This window comes from Lolium rigidum, chromosome 3 (genome assembly GCF_022539505.1).
Source record: "Lolium rigidum isolate FL_2022 chromosome 3, APGP_CSIRO_Lrig_0.1, whole genome shotgun sequence".
NCBI classification, from domain to species: Eukaryota; Viridiplantae; Streptophyta; class Magnoliopsida; order Poales; family Poaceae; genus Lolium; species Lolium rigidum.
The window spans coordinates 48,412,442-48,435,344 of NC_061510.1; the positions used below are offsets into that span (position 1 = coordinate 48,412,442).

The 22,903-nt window shown below is 42.5% G+C and overlaps 1 protein-coding gene across 1 annotated transcript; it reads left to right on the plus strand.

Moving 5' to 3' along the window:
• Window positions 1-19,852: 19,852 nt before the first annotated feature.
• On the plus strand, window positions 19,853-22,529 carry LOC124701557 (F-box/kelch-repeat protein SKIP11-like). The gene is made up of 2 exons (XM_047233640.1): window positions 19,853-20,110; window positions 20,658-22,529. Exon 2 carries the CDS (start codon window positions 20,731-20,733, stop codon window positions 22,024-22,026), a length of 1,296 nt encoding a protein of 431 aa, XP_047089596.1. The 5' UTR covers window positions 19,853-20,110; window positions 20,658-20,730; the 3' UTR covers window positions 22,027-22,529.
• Window positions 22,530-22,903: the final 374 nt, after the last annotated feature.

The window sequence follows — 22,903 nt, forward strand, 5'->3', positions numbered from 1 at the left end:
TTCGAGCTAGGCGAGGGACAAGCTCCTGCCGTGAACTTTGAGGTAAATGGCCACGCATACAACAAGGGATACTATCTAGCTGATGGTATCTACCTGACGTATGCTACATTTGTTAAGACAATCCCGTCTCCAGCTTCGGAGATGGACGCAACATGCTAGGAAGCAGCTCGCAAGGATATTGAGCGTGCTTTTTGGGTGCTTCAGCAGCGTTTCGCCGTTGTCAGGTACCCAGGTCTCACTTGGTCTAAGTCTCATATGTGGAAGATGATGAACGCCTATGTGATCATGCACACCATGATCATTGAGAGCGAACGTGATGTACCTGTGCTGATCAACCATTTGATTATCAAGGGTCTCTTGATGAGGTAGAACATGTACCACAAGAATTTGCCGCTTTCCTTCACATGCATCATGAAATTCGAGATGCGGTGTTCATGCTCAAGTTCGAGCAGATCTAGCTGCGCATTTGTGGGCGAGGAGAGGAGCCGCAAACAATGCATGATTTGATTTCTATTTATTTGATTATATGAATAATTTAATTTCTATTTGTTTGATTGTATTAATAATTTAAGTACTATGTATGTGATTGTATGAATAATTTAAATACTATTTATGTGATTATATAAATAATTAAATATAGTATGAATAAAATGTGATTAATATATTGTTTCAAAATATTGTAAAAAGAAAAAATAGAGGACCACCGTATGGAGGACGTCGGTGTGAAAACAACGTCCCAAATAGAGGATGCACTGCTGGCGCTCCTCATACAGCAGTGCCAGCATCCCTGCCGACGACTATTTAAAAGCCGCCGGTGGAGATGCTCTAAGACGTGAGATTATATCATCGTCATGTTTTTCAACCATGCATGTTTGCTTTGGCCTGTGGCTCCGGTACAAAGAAAACTTGTCGCCACTTCCATGGATGAACCGGGGACCGGACGGAGACGACGCGGCATTCCCAAGGTTTGAAGCGTCAACGCCCCTACGGGCAGGCCTGCAGCCCGGCGAAGGTGGCCTTGTGAGTCAGACCCGCACACATGCACATCGGTGGCAAGGTAGCTAGGCTGGTACGTCGCGCAGCGATTGCAGTTTCTCTCTTTCCGGGCCGTGGGAGCAGCAGACGCTGACGCGGCGTCGGCTCCCCGCTGCCGGCGCTTTTGTAGAAACTCTTCCGCCCCATCTCCGGCAGCCCAGTGCGTGTGCGTCAGCACCAGGTACGGCGTCGAAAGTAAAGCCTCCCTACCACCGCCGCAGCCGCAGGGCAGGACGGTACTTGCCGCAGCTAGCGACGGACCCCTTCCGCCTGATTGATCATCAGACTCGTACTGTACCGCCACGCTCCGGCCGATCGGGAGCGATGTAGCTTCAACCTGAAGCTTCTTTCTTTCTTTTTCTTGCGGGTCATGGTCGGAGCGGCGGAGGTTCTGTTCGACTTCGATAGATAGATAGATGCGCCTACCGGTACAGCGTGTATTATTTATGCTGCTCGATGGATCCATGGATCCATCCATCGATCTTGACAGACAGATAGACTGGTAGGCGGCCGCAACAGCACGTCGCGTCGGCGGTTGTGAGATAGACAGGGGGGCGGGTACGGAGGCACACCGGCTTGAACGTGCTTGTCAGCTCGGCCGAGACAGTGACGGCGTAACAGTGCCACTCCGGCCAGGCGTAACGGGAAACGGGTGGGTCAGTGTATAATGGTGCTCCCCTGCTTATGGGGTGTGGCTCAGATATCCTCTACACGGCCGGCATAAACATGCCAACTCTGGAGCTCACACTTATTTTTATTGCCAACAGAGGACAGTGTTCGAGTGTCCACCACACTGATTTTGTGTGAAACATACAATTGTCACAAAAGGATTTGGCTACCATGTAGCGAGTTCATTATCGTCATGGACTAGACTTTACTCGTTACACTAGTGAAAGTCGCCATCGAAAGATCGTGTAAAATAGAATGTGTCAACGACAAGTGAGAGGATCCGTTGGTCTCTATCTCCTCCTGAACAAAAGAAAAATATGTGCGTCCATCGACTCAGGATTCACTGTTACTTTCCTTCAACCGTGAATAGTACAGGACTCAGTTTGTGGTATCCATACTGTACTGAGTGAACTTGAATTCTACCCCTAATAGCATCTTTAGTCACGTCCTCCAAAACGTTTTCAAAGGTTTTAGAGCGTGTCGGACATTTTTTCGTCTTCAGTCGCACACCCAAAAGCCTCCTTTCGCTCGGCGCGGCTCAATACGGTATCCGGCGTTCCGAGGCTGTCCCCGCACCACAGGAATGCTCCGGGCGTGCCGGACAGAGCGAGAAGCGAGGCGGGTAGAGGTGGGCCCGACGCGTTATTGACACACGAACGACGCCCAACCATAACCTACCTCGCGACGGAAATTATTGGCGCGCAGTGACGGTGCAATTTTCACATAGGCGCAGCGACACGTCTCGTCGCGCCTAGTTCTCCGTGCGGGCGTTAATGTGCGCCACCGCTCCCTCGCCTCCCTCCGGCCTAAAAAAGGGGCGCTTTCGCATTGTTCCTCACACACAAACCCTAGCGTCTCTCTCCCCAACCCTAGCCGCCACCATCTCAAGAGTCGAGGGCCATTCCATGGTAGAGGCTAAGGTCGCGGCCATGGCCTCGGCGGCCGTGCTGGAGCAACAAGGCCTACACGGTCGCCGTCGTCTGCGTCATCGTCGTCTTTCGAGAGGGAGTGGGAGTTTGACTTTATCGTCGTCCTCAATCCTCAATGGCGACCCATTCGGCATCTAGAGGCTACCGGACAAGTTCATCGAGTTCGTCGCACGCAACGAGCCGACCGCACTGCAGCTGCGGGAGAGGCTGGCTGCGGCTTCTGCCGGTGGCCGATGGACGTGCTCTTCGACGGGCGCGGCAAGATGTACCTCCACATCGGCTGGGAGAAGTTCGCGCGCTTCCACGACGTCCAAGCCAGCTACATACTGATGTTCTCCTACCAAGGCGACGAGGAGATGAGCGTGAAGGTGTTCGACGACACGTGTTGTGGGTATAATTCATGGGTATTGCCTACGACGTGGTCTAGATTTGGCAAGCCCGGGTGGCCCACAGATGGTGATGGTTGCTTATGGCCCACCGGATGATCCAGTTGATGTTGATAGAAGATGGAGTATGTCCAGCCCAAAAACAGGAGTCGGATCCCAACCGACCTACGCCATGAATCGGATCCGGATCCACGAAGGACCATGAAGTGTCCGGATCCATGGTGACATGTGAGGAAGTACGTGGATACTTGACGTGCACGACAATGTATATTTCGTAGTTATGCATGTTGTATTCCGTTTAGGACTTTCCGTGGAAACCCTAGATCATAGCGTCTTTATAAACCGGATCCCGAGAGCCCTAGAGGCACAACCATAACTCATTGTAACAGCGCGAAAGCGTCCATATAATTCCAGACAAGCAGCAGTAGGCCCAGCCTCCGTGCAGCGTGTTCCGAAGGTGGGTAAAGCGCGTACCACAGTCCCAATGGCTCTCTGCCCTATGTCTCCCACTTCTTCCCCCCTCCGTGAGGATCCCTCCTCCGGTGTATTGTCGAGTAGGCAACGACAACACGTTATGTCGTTAGGACTACCATGACGACGACGAAGAAGACGACGATTGAACATGCCGAGTGTTCTTTCTTCGCAGCGAAGATGACCACTGAGGTTTCTATGTGTTCTCCCTTGGTAGGAACAACCGAGCTATCATTGCCATGTAGATCTTCCACTTTGGGTGACTAAGAGTGTTCTTTTTTTGGCAGCGAACATACGAAATCTTCGAGGCCAACACTAGTTAGGTGTTTTATCATTTTGCAATATTTTAACTATGTATTAGTTTGCGTAAAACCATGTTTCAAAGTATGTATTAGTTTGTGTAAAATCATGTTCCCAACTATGTATTAGTTTGTGTAATGTTCCTCCTCTTTATTGAAATGAAAATGCAAAAAAATAAATTAATGTAAAAACAAGTTTGGGGGCGCGTTTAGGGGGTGCGGCTGGACAACGACATCCTTTAAACACGGCACAAAGAAATAGCGTCACCGTTTGGGGACAATTTAGAGAACACAACTGAAGATGCTCTATGCCCCGACGTTGCTTTTGTCTCCTCGCAAACCTTGAATTCCTCACCCAAATCCCATCTCTCTGTATCAATTGTATTAAGGATCGTTACATTTGTTATCAAGGGCCAGACATGTCTACTGCGGAGATAGATAGAGGCGGTTGGGTACAGGCGTAAGGATCCTTAGTCACTCAAAAATGAAGCTTTTGGGAGGTGTTTGAAATTTCCATGTTTGAAACTCAAAACAACTTCTTTCATGTTTGACTTCATAAGACAGAGTTTAGGGTCAGAGGGTACGTAAATACATGAGTTTTTCTGGTTTGAATATGTCTAGACCTTGTTTATCAACATGTATTCTTACTATATGACATAAGAAGACTATCTATGCTTTGGTTTTTAATTATTTTTGATTTTTTTGATTTTTTATGCCCATTGGAATCTTGGTCAAATCATAGGTTTGACCAATATTTAAACAAGTTTAAAACATGCAAATGAAAAATAAGCATGGATCCTTCTTAGTCACTCAAAAATTATGCTTTTGGGAGGTGTTTGAAATTTCCATGTTTGAAACTCAAAACCACTTCTCTTCATGTTTGACTTCATAAGACAAAATTTAGGGTTAGGGAGTACGTAGATACATGATTTTTTCTGGTTTGAATATGTCTAGACCTTGTTAATCAACATAAAATCTTACTATATGACATAAGAAGACTATATGTGCTTTGATTTTTAATTGTTTTTAATTTTTTTGAATTTTTTATGCCCATTGGAATCTTGGTCAAATCATAAGGTTTGACCAAGATTTAAACAAGTTTAAAACATGCAAATGAAAAAATAAGCATCGATCTTTCTTAGTCACTCAAAAATTATGCTTTTGGGAGGTTTTTAAAATTTTCATGTTTGAAACTCAAAACCACTTCTCTTCATGCTTTACATCATAAGATAGAGTTTAGGGTTAGGTGGGTACGTACATACATGATTTTTGCTGGTTTGAATATGTCTAGACCTTGTTTATCAACTTGAATTTTTACTATATGACATAAGAAGACTATATGTGCTTTAATTTTTAATTGTTTTTTATTTTTTTGAATTTTTATGCCCATTTAAATCTTGGTCAAAGGTTTGACCAAGATTTAAACAAGTTTAAAACATGCAAATAAAAAAGTAAGCATCAATACTGTACACTGGGTTCAATGTGGTTGTCATCTTGGCCAAGAAAGTGACGGTGTAACAATGTCAGGCTGTCAGCCGAGCCAGGTGTAACGAGAAACGGGTAGTATAATGCTGCTTGTTTAGGGTGAGGTTTATGTAATCTCTATACGGCTGGCCTGAACAGGTCAAATCTGAAATAGATATTTTTTTATTGCGGGAAAAAAGATATTATTGCGGAAATATGAACCGATGACAATGTTTGAGTGTGCACACCACTAATTTTGTGAGAACCGTACAATTGTGCTGGAAAGTGTTTTTGACTCCCGAGCTTCACTGCCTATTGCCATCTTAAAAGAATAATAAAATAGTTATAAGTTATCAAAAAATCTAAAAATAATTGTGAATATTGTCAGTGAATCTCACAATCATGCAAAATCTCAACCTGAAATTCTTCTTATTCTGTGCTAGACAAAAATGACAAAATCTGATATCTTTTGGATATTTGAAAATGGCTACTCAGATCTAAACTTTTGTCATTTTATGTAGCTCAGAATATGAAGTATTTGATATTGTTGTTTTACACGTTGTGGGATACATCATTGACTATATGCGGATTTTCTTTTAGAATTTTTTGAAAATCAAAAATATGATTTTTAATTTATTTTAAAAACGAGATCACTGATGTGCATGTGCACCATTAGGAGATGGATATATTGGATAGAGCTGTAGGCCACATCCATAGTTAGCTTTGCCGAACAAAATAATTACGTACCAAATTTCTTCTCTAAAGTTCGCAAAATTAAAATATTGTATACCCGAAAAGTTCATAACTGTTATTTGATAAAACTAGCAAGGCGGCCCTCGGAAACCCGTGGGCATCATCTATACTCTTTAATTTTTTAGTCTTATGGTTCTTTGACTATTTATATAGTCTTATATATTCATATTGTGTCACAATGTATTAATATATGATACGGTTTTGTAACCAGTCTATTCGATGTTAATAGATGGCCCATTTAAGAAACTGAGTATTTTATCATTTCAAGTTGTGTGTATTTTATAGATTTTTATAAGGATCTAATTTTATTGATAATGTGTATTATATCAACAAAATTATTTTAATGGCACTGCATTTTAATATAGTATTGTCGCTCGATCCCTAGTGGTCGCATATTGTAATAAATGTTTCTTTTACGGCCATATATGATAATTTTGTTATCATTTGTTGATGATATGGACCAAATATTTAATTCACTTAGGACAGAAAATAGGATAGTAATCACTCGTTTGATATATTAACATTGGAATTTGTAAATATTTTTTCTTATATTCAATTTTTCTTTTTCTAGCGTGCAGCCTTGAATGGAAACCTTTAGTTTATTTTTTAGAACATGTGTATCCATTTTTTCCAATCTGTACTTTCATTAGCAACATTTAGGTATATATTTTATTTTTATGTACCGGTGCATGTACACATATACCGCTGCTTATAACCTATGATTCATGTAATCATTGTCCGTACCATGTCCTAGCTTGTACTTCCGCCATCCATATATATATTAAAAGGTTTGTCCAGCTAAATTTGAATATATCAATACACTAAATAGTGTCTATGTACAACTAAATTTTGACAAACCTAAAACATCTATTTACGAATAGAGGTAGTAGTTTATTTCATATCAACCACGTCCTAGTTCAAGGTGGTAGGAGTACGTGATTTTTCTAAATTCCGCGATCCAGTTCAAACAATTCAGATTCTATCATGTGAGCTTTTTTGAAGTCATGTTTTACATGAACTATCCTGTCACGCTAGATTTTTCTTCAACGATTACCAATTCGGAAGACTACTCTATCATGTGGGCTCGTTTTTACGGATCCCTAATTCTAAGCGTTACGGTTGTAGATGATTTTTTTGAAAAAACTTTTGTTACGTGTCCATCTTTGATGCTCACCTAAGTAACAATAAATGATCACCTACATGACATGCTATATATTATTATAGTTCATGTAATATTTTTAGACTTTAAATCTTAACCGTTAAAATTAAGGTTGTTAGATCAAATAATTTCAGTATATCTGGATTAACGTGGTGTCTCGAAAAAGAACTGTATAGGGTTGATTGATCAAATAATTTCATTATATCTGGATTAACGTGTTGTCCCGAAAAAGAACTGTATTTTTTAATATATAATAGTATATTTGTTGATGATCACCTACATGACATGCTATATATTATTATAGTTCGTGTAATATTTTCAGGCTTCAAACCTTAACCGTTAAAATTAAGGTTGCTAGATCAAATAATTTCAGTATATTTGGATTAACGTGGTGTCTCGAAAAAGAACTGTATAAGGTTGATAGATCAAATAATTTCAGTATATCTGAATTAACGCGTCGTCCCGAAAAAGAACTGTATTTTTTAAATATATAATAGATGAATAGATGTAAAACTTTAGATCCAAGAATTAAATAAAATAATTAAGATTTAATAAACACAGATTTTTATTTTATTGGAAAGTTAGAGTCCTAGAGTTATACGTCTATCTAGGCTCATCTTTTTTTTTCTCATGAATCCTTTTTTTTTTAACGTCATACACATGGTACGTGCTAGAGTCCTACGGTTATACGTCTATCCAGGCTCTTTTTTTTTTCTCATGAATCTCTTTTTTCACGTCATGCATATGGTACGTGATTTCCTTATTTAGGGCATATACTTATTATTAAACGTGACAAACATGGTTACACAGTTATGTACGTAACTATGAGTGTTTTGTTAAATCTTATCCGTAAGTTTTAGATCTAACAGTTAAAATAATTCCAATGATGTGGATTAATGTGGTGCCTCTATTTTAGACCTCCGTATTGTGCTTTTAGTATATAATAGATTACACATTTTTTTGTTTCACACAAAAGCCCATACGTCCGGTCTAGCACCCTGCCCACTCGCTCAACTTTGGCCTATTTCATAACTAGGACATGTGATCGATGGTGGTCAGGCAGTTTGGCTTGCGCCTAGTCATCAAGAGTTTGGATGCGTTGCAAATCTGTTTTCTTTTCATCAATACCAAGGATGACCTTATCAATGAAGTTTTTTTGTTACTCAAAATGTTGGATCATACAAATCAAAAATATCGTATAGCGAGTGTTTTGTAAAGATCTAATCCAACTAAATTATTCTAAAACTACTTCAAATAAAACCTAATTCTTCAAAAGAAAAGACAATTCATCGAGGCCAAAACTTGCATATGTGTTTTCTTCTTCTTCTTAGCTAGTCATTAAAATAGGATTTTGGACCGCTGATTGGCCCCAATACCGTGGTGGTCTAGTTGTGCTCTTTGTCAAACATGCAAAACCGAACACGAGTCCGATACCCACTTCATTTTCAAGTGTTGATACACGAGGATAATTTGGGTCATGACCGGATTGGCTTCTTCCAGATCTTCATGTTAATGTTTAGCTTCATTTCCGCAAATAATGGTGGTCCTTGGTGTGCAATGTTCACCAAAAAGTTTGAAATGTGTTTTCTTTCGTTCTCATGCTAGTGGCATGGGAGTTACAGAACTATTGAAATACCCACGTTTTCAGAGCAATTTCTTCCTTCCCTTTTTGTAATTGTTACTCTTGAACCATTTCAGAACACAAGCACACATCTCTGAATCGAGAGAGCATTTCCCAAACACCAGATCAACAACTAGCCCATATGGTTACTTAGTAATAGCAGGTGAAATAGGTAGGCGGAGCAGACTATCCATCCACAAGAAGCTGGTTGACCATAGCCACAAGACTTGCACTTCTCTCCAAACTGCAGGTTGAACTCAGCCCAATATAGATCATGGTACTGATGATGATCAAATGGATCATACACCGAGTAAATAGAGGCATGGCACTTATCCAAAACCATATGGTGGGTGAAGAGGGATTTCTTTAACATGATTTGATCAAGAGAATCAAGAGCTAAGCTATCCAAGTAAAAGCATCCACTTCAATTATTCAGATAAGCATTAAGAGCTTGCAACACAAGCAATTAAACGCTACATCTAAATTGGGCAGGACACAAGTGTTGGATATAGTGCCCTACAGGCAAATAATAAATAGTGTTTATTATTATAGTTCATAATAGTTTCGTGCCATACTATAACTGTATCGATTGGAAACATTGATACACGTGTGGTATTGTAAACAAACCAGGGTCCCTAATGAGCATCTGCAAACTAGTTCATTGAGATCAATCGATGATCGAGATTTCTCCATCAAGGACACACAAGCCATTGACAACGGAGCCATATCATCGAGTGAATAATATGATAGACATCCCCATATACAAGAAATGTAACGCGATGAAAGTCACATCAAGTTCAACGTTGCGATGTTTATGAAAGGGTAGTAACGTAATCCTTAGACCGTGAGATCATATCTAATCATTGTCACCGGAGACTACTTTGACTGCATCAACAGTCACACCATGATAGGGTGATCATAAAGATGTAGTTGGGTATCTAATGTGATGGGTTGACGCGTATAAGTCAATTTGCGGGATTTATTCACATGTGTAGCGTGAAGATACTAATTGGCCCACTCGGTGATATTATATCCAAGTTGCAACACATGACTAGGTCACGAGGATATAATCAAACGTTACGAGTTGAATAGCCTTGTCGGTAACGATATTGAACTAGGTATCGTGATACCAATGATCAAGTCTCAGACAGGTGCCAGTATCAAAGTAACGAAGGGAATGGGATTCAACGTAATGGTTCAAACGATAATCACATCTTCGTAGAATGCATAGGGATTGTTATTGTTCTCCAGAACACCCTGGCGATCATTGGTCAGAGAGAGATGTCTCGATCATGTCTGTGTTATTCTTGAATCGTAGGTAAACGCACTTAAGGGTTCAACAAAAATTAAGATTGTTTTGTATTCATTAGAAACACCGGAGAATAGAGAAGAGAGAACCGGAAAAAGAATCATCGGGAGTTAAATCATATGTATTACATGTTAATTAAATGAATTAATATTAAATATATATTTAATTAATGGAAAAAGGTGCAGCCCATTGATGATGTTGGGACTCCAAGAGCAGATTGTCGGAGTGAGCGAAGCTTTTTCCCCACAAGGGCGACTCGAGGGTTTATATCAAACTCTCGGGGAATTGACTCAAAGATGTCTCTTTTTCTATTCTTCTAGCAATCCTGCAAAGTAAAGTTTTGCCTTGTGTCCCCAAATTCACCGTGTGGTTCTCAAGCACAATGTTTCGTATTAGTAATTATAGATAAAAGTAAAGTAAAGTAAATTAAAAAATGTAAACTAAGTAAAATAAATAAAGAGATAGTTGTTTTTGGGTTTTGTGTGTGATTAAGTAAACAAAGTATTTTTGTATTTTCGGATTAAAATAGTGATGCAAGTAGAAAGTAAGATAAAAGCAATGAAAAGTTCTTTCTTATGATAAAAGTTGGACCAATGTTTATGGGTTCACTTGTCTACTCTTTTAAAAAGTTGTAGTGGATACTAACGATTCATCAATGAGATAATATTGGTGAAACTTTAATATGTGTTTTATAAGTATTCATATGAGCATCACGTCGTAACATAGAGATGATCCACCACATCTCTCTTACACTCACAAGAAAGGAAAAATCCAACCAATCTTGTATTAAGAATTAACAGGGCATAGAATTAAGCACTTTAACATGATGTTTGAATATGAAATAGGCTACCTTGAGCAAACAAGATTATCACTTTTGTCACATGATAAATATAACCCATGCATTCACTTTATCCCTAGTGAGACATCAAGGAAAAGGTAAAACCTTAATAGATCATGAATTTGTTGTCACTATTCAACAACCAAAACCATGCTACTCCATATAATACACATATCTTCCCACATGTTCTTGCATACAAGTTAGATCAGAACAAGCACTTATGAACGGGGTACATAGTATGCATCTATGGTACAAGAGATCCACATAATAGATTCAAATATCATATCACAATATGATAGAATAAAGATCCACTACATAGGAATTACATATGTAACCATAATCATGTTGGGCAGCTCATATGGTACTAAGATCTATGAAGAACAAGAGAGAAATAGGGTAAACTACTACCACAAACCCATAGTCTAGAGGTGGACTACTCCCCTTCATCATGGTGCTGATGTGGAAGACGTTGGAGAAGGTGGAGATCCCTCCGGCGGCGGCTCCGATGGAGTTTCCACCTCCAATCTTCACTACTGCAGCCCTCGTTTTGGTGTTTCTATGTTTATGCGGCGCTTGATACGTCCCAAACATATCTATAATTTCTTATGTTCCATGCTACTTTTATGATGATACTCACATGTTTTATACACACTTTATGTCATTATTATGCATTTTTTGGCACTAACCTATTGACGAGATGCCGAAGAGCCAGTTGCTGTTTTCTGCTGTTTTTGGTTTCAGAAATCCTACAAAGGAAATATTCTCGAAATTGGACGAAATCAACGCCCAGGGTCTTATTTTTTCCACGAAGCTTTCAGAAGACCGGGGGAGATATGAAGTGGGGCCACGGGGCGCCGACAACATAAGGCGGCACGACCTGGGTGGGGCCCGTGCCTCCCTATGGTGTGGGGCCCCCGCGACGCCTCCAACCCTGCCCTTCCGCCTACTTAAAGCCTTCATCGCGAAAACCCCAGTACCGAGAACCACGATACGGAAAACCTTCCAGAGACGCCGCTGCCGCCAATCCCATCTCGGGGGATTCAGGAGATCGCCTCCGGCACCCTGCCGGAGAGGGGAATCATCTCCCGGAGGACTCTTCATCACCATGATCACCTCCGGATTGATGTGTGAGTAGTTCACCCCTGGACTATGAGTCCATAGCAGTAGCTAGATGGTTGTCTTCTCCTAATTGTGCTATCATGTTAGATCTTGTGAGCTGCCTATCATGATCAAGATCATCTATTTGTAGTGCTACATGTTGTGTTTGTTGGGATCCGATGAATATGGAATACTATGTCAAGTTGATTATCAATCTATCATATATGTGTTGTTTATGTTCTTGCATGCTCTCCGTTGCTAGTAGAGGCTCTGGCCAAGTTGAACTTGTAACTCCAAGAGGGAGTATTTATGCTCGATAGTGGGTTCATGCCTCCCTTGAATCTGGGACAGTGACAGAAAGTTCTAAGGTTGTGGATGTGCTGTTGCCACTAGGTATAAAACATCAATGCTTTGTCTAAGGATATTTGTGTTGATTACATTACGCACCATACTTAATGCAATTGTCTGTTGTTTGCAACTTAATACTGGAAGAGATTCGGATGATAACCTGAAGGTGGACTTTTTAGGCATAGATGCATGCTGGATAGCGGTCTATGTACTTTGTCGTAATGCCAAGATTAAATCTCATAGTACTCATCGTGATATATGTATGTGCATTGTCATGCCTTCTTTATTTGACAATTGCCCAACTGTAATTTGTTCACCCAACATGCTATTTATCTTATGGGAGAGACACCACTAGTGAACTGTGGACCCCGGTCCATTCTTTACATCTGAAATACAATCTACTGCAATACTTGTTCTTTACTGTGCTTCGCAAACAAACATCATCTTCCACACTATACATTTAATCCTTTGTTTACAGCAAGCCGGTGAGATTGACAACCTCACTGTTACGTTGGGGCAAAGTACTTTGATTGTGTTGTGCAGGTTCCACGTTGGTGCTGGAATCCCTGGTGTTGCGCCACACTACACTCCGCCACCAACAACCTTCACGTGTTCCTTGACTCCTACAGGTTCGATAACCTTTGTTTCTTACTGAGGGAAAACTTCTCGCTGTACGCATCACACCTTCCTCTTGGGGTTCCCAACGGACGTGTGTCTTACACGCCATCAAGACAGTTTTCGGCGCCGTTGCCGGGGAACTGAAGAAAGTTACACCACAAAGATTTCTAACTCCCACGTCAACTACACGCCAGCAAAAGTTTTCTGGTGCCGTTGCCTGGGAGATCAAGACACGATGCAAGGGGAGTCTCCCACATCCAATCTCTTTACTTTGCTTTTGTCTTGCTTTACTTTACTTTATTTACTGCTTTGTTTGTTCTCTATATCAAAAATACAAAAAAATAGTTACTAGTTTTACTTTATTTACTATCTTGTTTGCGCTCTCTATATTAAAAATACAAAAAAATTAGTTACTTGCATTTACTTTATTTACCTTTTGTTTATTTCATCATGTTTCCTCCTAAATACACTCTAAAAGACATACCGGTAGGACGAGGGTCTATCATTGGAGGAGATAATATAGAAGATTTTTTTACTCATGTTAGTACAGCTGAAGATTTTGAAGATAGACACTTCGTAGAACTTGCTCCTACTTATGAAATTGCTTCCGCTTCTTTAGTACACATGTTGGAAGCTAGATTTGTTAATCTCAACCCCGCAATGCAACATATGTTTCTTGCACTCTGTGATATGAAGGATGGTAATATTAAATATCAATTTCCTCTCAAGAAAGGTATGGAACACTTCCCTAGAAAGACAATGAAGTTACCTTATAATTCTATTATTAGAAGAAGTTATGATGTTGATGCTTCATCTCTTGATAATACTTGATTCACACTTTTTGCGCCTAGCCGAAAGGCGTTAAAAAAAGCGCTTATGGGAGACAACCCATTATTTTACTTCTGCACTTTTGTTTTATATTTGAGTCTTGGAAGTTGTTACTACTGTAGCAACCTCTTCTTATCTTTATTTTATTGCATTGTTGTGCCAAGTAAAGTCTTTGATAGTAAAGTCAATACTAGATTTGGATTTCACGCAGAAACGTATTTCTTGTCAGTCACGAAATTTAGCAGCCCCTTCCGTAGGTAACTCGGAAAAATCTGCCAATTTACGTGCGTGATCCTCGGATATGTACGCAACTTTCATTCAATTTGAGCAAGTTAAGTGCCCCGAAAAATTCGTCTTTACGGATCGTTCTGTTTTGGCGGATTCTGCCTTTTATTTTGCATTGCCTCGTTTTGCTATGTTTGATGGATTTATTTGTTCCATTAACTTTCAGTAGCTTTGTGCAATGTCCGAAGTGTTAAGAATGATTATTTCACCTCTGAATATGTGAATTTTCAATTATGCACTAACCCTCTAATGAGTTTGTTTTGAGTTTGGTGTGGAGGAAGTTTTCAAGGGTCAAGAGAGGAGGATGATACAATATGATCAAGAAGAGTGAAAAGTCTAACCTTGGGGATGCCCCCGTGGTTCACCCCTGCATATTTTAAGAAGACTCAAGCATCTAAGCTTGGGGATGCCCAAGGCATCCCTTCTTTATCGACAACTTATTAGGTCACCTCTAATGAAACTATATTTTTATTCCGTCACATCTTATGTGCTTTACTTGGAGCGTCTGTATGTTTTTGTTTTTGTTTTTGTTTGAATAAAATCGGATCCTATCATTCTTTGTTTGGGAGAGAGACACGCTCCGCTGTTGCATATGAACACATGTGTTCTTAGCTTTACTTTTAACGTTCATGGCGAAGGTTGAAACTGCTTCGTTCATTGTTATATGGTTGGAAACAGAAAATGCTTCATGTGGTAATTGGTATAATGAATTGAATAATTTGATACTTGGCAATTGTTGTGCTCAAATAGATCATGTTTAAGCTCTTGCATCATGTACTTTGCACCTATTAATGAATAACTACATAGATCTTGTTAAAATTTGGTTTGCATGATTGATCTCTCTAGAGTCTAGACATTTTCTGGTTAAGGTGTTTGAACAACAAGGAGACAATGTAGAGTCTAATAATGCTTGCAATATGTTCATATGTAAGTTTTGCTGTACCGTTTTATACTTGAGTTTGCTTCAAACAACCTTGCTAGCCTAGCCTTGTATTGAGAGGGATTACTTCTCGTGCATCCAAATCTTTGAGCCAAAAACTATGCCATTTGTGTCCACCATACCTGCCTACTACATGGTATTTCTCTGCCATTCCAAAGTACATTACTTGAGTGCTACCTTTAAAATTCTATTCTTTGCCTTTGCAATATATAGCTCATGGGAAAATAGCCTTAAAAACTATTGTGGTGAAGAATATGTACTTATGTATCTTATTTCTTAATAAGTTGTTTGTTGAGCGGTAACCATGTTTCTGGGGACGCCATCAACTTTTACACCTTTGTTGAATATCATGTGAGTTGCTATGCATGTTCGTCTTGTCCGAAGTAAGGGCGATTTTCATGATCAAATGGTTTGAGTATGCATATTGTTAGAGAAGAACATTGGGCCGCTAACTAAAGCCATGAATCATGGTGGAAGTTTCGGTTTGGACATTAATCCTCAATCTCTTATGATAATATTATCTGTTGTTGAATGCTTATGCATTAAAGAGGAGTCCATTATCTGTTGTCTATGTTGTCCCGGTATGGATGTGTAAGTTGAGAATAATCAAAAAGCGAGAAATCCAATGCAAAATTTCTCCTTAGACCTTTGTACAGGCAGCATAGAGGTACCCCTTTGTGACACTTGGTTGAAACATATGTTATGCAATGATAATCCATATTAATCCAAGCTAATTAGGACAAGGTGCGAGCACTATTGGTAATCTATGCATGAGGCTTGCAACTTATAAGATGTCTTATACATAACACATATGATTTATTACTACCGTTGACAAAATTGTTTCTATGTTTTCAAAATGAAAAGCTCTAGCACAAAAATAGTAATTCATGCTTCCTCTCGCGAAGGGCCTATCTTCTACTTTATTTTTGAGTCAGCTTTACCTACTTCTTTCTATCTTAGAAGCAAACACTTGTGTGAACTGCGTGCATTGATTCTTACATGTTCACCTATTGCACTTGTTATATTACTTTGTGTTGACAATTATCCATGAGATAAACATGTTGAAGTTGAAAGCAAGTGCTGAAACTTATATCTTCCTTTGTGTTGTTTCAAAGCTTTCTACTAAGAATCTATTGCTTTATGAGTTGACTCTTATGCAAGTCTTATTGATGCTTGTCTTGAAAGTACTATTCATGAAAAGTCTTTGCTGTAGTTTACTCATTGTCTTTACCATTGCTTCGAATCGCTGCATTCATCTCATAAGCTTTACAATAGTATTGATCAAGATTATGATAGCATGTCACTTCAGAAATTATCCTTGCTATCGTTTACCTACTCGAGGGCGAGTAGGAACTAAGCTTGGGGATGCTTGATACGTCCCAAACGTATCTATAATTTCTTATGTTCCATGCTACTTTTATGATGATACTCACATGTTTTATACACACTTTATGTCATTATTATGCATTTTCCGGCACTAACCTATTGACGAGATGCCGAAGAGCCGCTTGTTGTTTTCTCGCTGTTTTTGGTTTCAGAAATCCTACAAAGGAAATATTCTCGGAATTGGACGAAATCAACGCCCAGGGTCTTATTTTTCCACGAAGCTTCCAGAAGACCGGGGGAGATACGAAGTGGGGCCACGGGGCGCCGACACCATAAGGCGGCGCGGCCTGGGTGGGGCCTGCGCCACCCTATGGTGTGGGCCCCCCGCGCCGCCTCCAACCCTGCCCTTCCGCCTACTTAAAGCCTTCGTCGCGAAAACCCCAGTACCGAGAACCACGATACGGAAAACCTTCCAGAGACGCCGCCGCCGCCAATCCCATCTCGGGCGATTCAGGAGATCACCTCCGGCACCCTGTCGGAGAGGGGAATCATCTCCCAGAGGACTCTTCATCACCATGATCGCCTCCAGATTGATGTGTGAGTAGTTCACCCCTGGACTATGGGTCCATAGCAGTAGCTAGATGGTTGTCTTCTCCTAATTGTGCTATCATGTTAGATCTTGTGAGCTGCCTATCATGATCATGATCATCTATTTGTAATGCTACATGTTGTGTTTGTTGGGATCCGATGAATATTGAATACTATGTCAAGTTGATTATTATCTAGTAGAGGCTCTGGCCAAGTTGATACTTGTAACTCCAAGAGGGAGTATTTATGCTCGATAGTGGGTTCATGCCTCCATTGAATGCAGGACGATGACGAGAAAGTTCTAAGGTTGTGGATGTCTCTGTTGCCACTAGGGATAAAACATCAATGCTTTGTCTAAGGATATTTGTGTTGATTACATTACGCACCATACTTAATGCAATTGTCTATTGTTTGCAACTTAATACCGGAAGGGGTTCGGATGATAACTCGAAGGTGGACTTTTTAGGCATAGATGCATGCTTCGGATAGCGGTCTATGTACTTTGTCGTAATGCCCCGATTAAATCTCATAGTACTCATCGTGATATATGTATGTGCATTGTTATGCCTTCTTTATTTTACAATTGCCCAACTGTAATTTGTTCACCCAACATGCTATTTATCTTATGGGAGAGACACCACTAGTGAACTGTGGACCCCGGTTCATTCTTTACATCTGAAATACAATCTACTGCAATACTTGTTCTTTACTTTTCTTCGCAAACAAACATCATCTTCCACACTATACATTTAATCCTTTGTTTACAGCAAGCCGGTGAGATTGACAACCTCACTCGTTACGTTGGGGCAAAGTACTTTGATTGTGTTGTGCGGGTTCCACGTTGGCGCCGGAATCCTCGGTGTTGCGCTGCACTACACTCCGCCACCAACAACCTTCACGTGTTCCTTGACTCCTACTTGGTTCGATAACCTTGGTTTCTTGCGAGGAAAACTTATCGCCGTACGCATCACACCTTCCTCTTGGGGTTCCCAACGGACGTGTGTCTTACACGCCATCAGCGCTCTCCTCGAGAAAATCCTAGGGAGTCATATATATAGGGTTTTTTTGGTCAAACAGAGTCCGTGGGCGAAAGAATCATGCGAAACGGACGGTCGATGGCAAAAAGAGGCATGGTGGTGCGCCCACCCTTACTAGGCGTGCCATCCATGCTCTTTTGGGCCTCATGCCCTTCATCGTGAGGTCCAGGTGCTCCAGATACATCTCGTGGTGACATATTGACGTCTCGAAAATCCTAGCTCAATTTGACTACGTATAGGTCCGTGAGAGTAGAAAATACACAAAACATGGTTTTCCTCTTCTGCACGGTTATCATCCAAATAAAGGAGATCATTGGGAAATCCCCATAAATCAATATAAAACATGGATTTAACATCATATATGTTGCAATATGTGGGAATATGTGTCAATAAAGTGCAAAGTTCATGTGTGCATTTTAGATGCATGACCCACCTTAATGGGCCCCTCCCGGAGAGACGCCAATTAAGTGGCCGACCACTCACCCCATGGATTTGGGGGCCGCTAGGGTTTTTGGAAGGAGGGGGCGCATGAGCCTTTTCTTGGGCCCAACCTGCCGACCCTCTCCCATGCCCCCTTTTAGTCCCACATTGCCAAGACAAAAGATTCCACCCCTCTCCTTCCCCTATATATAGTGGAGGGCTTTGGAGGATAGGGGCACACACAATTAGGGTTGAGGAAAAAGGAGAGCCCCTTGGGTGCCTCCCTCTCATCTTCCCCTCTCTATCTCTCTTGTTCTCTCTCCACCCGTGGTTCCTCAATGAGTTGCGCATGGAGGGAGTACTCCACCCGGTAAGCGGGAGTAATGTCGGGATTCGGATCCAAAAGATCTTCCGCAACCTTAGCCAGATCTGAGGCAGGGACACCGTATGTGTGCGAAACTACGAGGCTTTACTTGTTTGGGTTTCTAACTTTAATGCAATTAAATATGTGCATAATAGATGTGAGATAATGCACGCCTCACATTTTGTGACGAAGGGAACACTTCTTTCTCACACGGCCTTTAGCACTGGTTTGGGAAAACCTGTCACAAGCTATTCGATTTCCTTCTATGCTTGTGACTTGGGAGCTATGGAACCAGCAGAATGCCCGGGCTTCTAGAAGTGTTTCTTCCTTATCTCCAGCACTTGTTCTCAAAATTAAGCGTGACACGGCCCTGTAAGAGTAAGCCGGGGTATTTCATTAATACCGCGAGAGTATACTTTACATGCTTTGAGCTTGTAATTCTTAAAACTCTTCTTGTCAATGAGTGGCAAAGCTTTTTCTTCTTCTTTTTTTTATAGAAAAATGTGGAATCTAGCATTTTCCAAAAGCAGCTAAGGTACTTGTTCTTAAGGAAAAAAACAAGCTAAAGACAAGAAATATAGTTAGTAATTACTAGGGCGCATAATGGTAGCGGTAGATGACAAAGGAACGAACAATATAGTAAGCAGAGTTGCGATAACATATAGAGCAAGGGGTTTGTTAAGCCGACTTGGAGGTGGCGCATCCAGCCCGTGCAAACGACGAGCAAAATGGCCCTCAGGCGAAGACAGGGACAGAAACAGAGGGAAAAGAAAAGAAATGTTTCCCACGAGACAGATAATTAATCTACGTTGGCCCTGCCAATCAGGCGAGCCATGGAAGGGAAAAAGAGAGAGATAGATACGGGAAGGACGTGCAGAGAGAGTGGAAGGGAAGGCAGGGTTGAGAGGAGGATCCAGGCCAGGTCAGCTTCAGGTGAGGTGGGCGGTGGCCGGTCCAGCGATTTTCTATTTGTGAGGCCTGCCCAGTTTCCAGTTTTCGACGAGCGAAACCAGACCAGACGGATTGGAGGGGAAAGGGGGCGGGAGAGGGGAAAAAAGGAATTTGTTGGGGGAGGAATAAAAATAAAGCGAGACGAGAGGAGAATCCCAATTCCCCAAGTACTACTACTCTTCTTCTCCTACGCAGGCAGGAGAGAGCACAGCACTACTACAACTACAAGAGAGGAGAGGAGAGGAGAGGAGAGAGAGGGCGGCAGAGGGGTGCAGCAGGGGGCAGAAGCATTAGAAGGGGCAGTTGTAACCAAGTGGCAGCAGTAGATAGAGCCAGAGCCAGAGCCAGCCATCTATCTCTTCTCTTCTCTACAGGTATAAATCCTCCCTTTCTTCCTCCCCTTGCTCTGCTTCCTTCCTTGCGCATCTGGTACTACTACTACTACTGCTACTTCTGGTAGGGGGTGGGAGGGAGGGAGAGGTTGGTGGGGAGGGAGGGGCGATGGGGACGACCTGATTGGCCGCGATCTCTCGAACACCGCAGATTTTCTTTCTCATCTCGTCGTCTGCGATTTAGGTGCGTCGATTTCTTCTTCTTACTCCCTGTTTTAGTCACCTATCCATGGATGGATGGATTCGTGCTACTAGCATATCTTCTTAGCTGCCTGCCTGCTGTTAGGGGAGGGACGGAGAGATTTCGCTTAGATTTGCGGGGGGCGGATCGATCGATCGATTATTCAGCGGGGGTTCTCCGCCCAAGATTCGATTTTTATGCCCTTGTTTTATTCACGCGCTCGTCTCAGATCTCAAATGCTATGCTCGCCCGCCCCTCTTCTGTTCTCTTCCTGATCCATTTCGTCTTTCTCGATTTCCTCCTCACTTACTTTCCTCTCCTCACCCCCTGTAAATTCCATTATTGCAGATCGCGGCGACAAGATAAGCACGCGCAGATTTCTTCTGGATCAATCTCAGCTACGCACAAGCCCGGAGCAGCCATGATGCTGGAAGACCAATCCTGCCTCGTCCCGCGCTCCCTGCCGGCCGCCTGCTGCGACCCGGACTCCGACTGGGCCTACCACGAAATCCCCGTCCTCACCGGCAAGCGCCCGGCGCCGGAGGACGACTTCCAAGAAATGGACGACGACGCGGACGGCGGCGGGAAGCGCAGCAAGTCGCCATCCCCACAGCCGCACACGCCCGACATCACCGAGGGCCACGGCTCCAGCCGCCACGTCTCCTCCGGAGACCAGCAGCAGCAGCAGGGCTCCGGGACCAATCTCATCGGCGAGATTGGCCGGGACCTCTCCATCAACTGCCTCCTCCGCCTCTCCAGGTCCGACTACGGCTCCGTCGCCTCCCTCAACCGCGACTTCCACGCCCTCGTCAGCCAAGGGGAGATCTACCGCCTCAGGCGCCAGACCGGGGTCGCCGAGCATTGGGTCTACTTCTCCTGCAACGTGCTCGAGTGGGACGCCTACGACCCCTACCGCCAGCGCTGGATCCAGGTGCCCAAGATGCCGCCCGACGAGTGCTTCATGTGCTCCGACAAGGAGTCCCTCGCCGTCGGCACACAGCTGCTCGTCTTCGGGATGGCGCACATTGTCTTCAGATATAGCATCCTCACCAATTCCTGGACCAGGGCTGGGGCCATGAACTCGCCACGCTGCCTCTTCGGATCCACCAGCGTCGGCGAGAAGGCGTATGTGGCCGGAGGCACTGATGCCTCCGGGAAGATATTGAGCTCCGCGGAGATGTATGACTCCGAGACGCTTATCTGGACGCCCCTCCCCAGCATGCACAGGGAGAGGAAGATGTGCTCCGGGGTCTTCATGGATGGCAAGTTCTATGTCATTGGCGGTGTTACCCATAACAACAAGGTGCTGACCTGCGGGGAGGAGTATGACTTGAAGCGCCAGTCCTGGAGGGTCATCGAGAACATGTCCGAGGGCCTCAACGGCGTCACCGGCGCTCCTCCGCTCATTGCCGTTGTCAACAACGAGCTCTACGCGGCTGATTACAGTGAGAAGGATGTAAAGAAGTATGACAAGCTCAACAATAAGTGGATCACTCTCGGGAAGCTGCCGGAGCGGTCCGTGTCCATGAATGGCTGGGGCCTCGCTTTCAGAGCGTGCGGCGACCGCCTCATCGTCATCGGAGGTCCAAGGACCTCTATCGGTGGCATGATTGAGCTCAACTCATGGGTCCCGGATCAGCAACCGCCTGTCTGGAATTTGGTTGCCAGGCGCCCATCCGGGAACTTCGTCTATAACTGCGCCGTCATGGGCTGCTGAGTCCGCTCAATAAAAAGATTCAATCAACGCAGTGGATAATTTATCAAGGAGGATGATGATAGCATGCACAAAGGCAGCCCCGCCCGCCCGCCCCTGTTCAATTGCTCCAGCTCTGATTCTTCGTAGCCATTCTGCCCAGTTTCAGACATTAACTGGGCCAACCTGCTGAGCGGCAGCAGCAGTCTCATGTAACCCCTTGAGTTCTAATACTCTTTCTGTTTTCCCCTCGCTAATCCATTTCTACATTTGCATTTGGATCAACAGCTCGTGATTTCAAAGATACGAGACTATGCAAAAAACAAAAAAAAGACAGTGTTATATTAATAATCTAGAAACAACTTCCAGAACTGTTGATGATGAACAACCTGTTAAGCAATACTTGATTCATCTTTGGCTGCAGCAAGGGCATGTTTTTATTTTCCTTTTATGATGAATAACTGTACCTCCTATTCATTGGTACAATTCTTCTATATCCAATTTGGTTCAAGATGATATGCATCTCTTGGATTGTGTCACCAGCTTCTGAGCTGCTATGTTATGCTGGTTGTGAATTTCCATTTGTTTATGTGCCATAAGATGGTCATCTTAACCTTGTTTGTCATTGTTTTGTTTTAGTTGTGATGGTCAATTTGTGGATTGGTTTGAGTCGTTATTTATGTTCATATTTCCATGAACTGCTTATGTTAGCCAATCGAGTCAAGTCTGGCTGTTTAGAGTGCTTTTCTTAGGCATGATAGCAAATAGTACATTTCACTGGCTATTTAGTAGTAACAGTTTCCTGTGAATTATTATCCTTCTATTGTTGACCCTTGTACTTGTTAGTATTGCTAGCCTAGCGCTACGTTTTGTGATAAGGTTCCTGTCTCAGTGAATTATT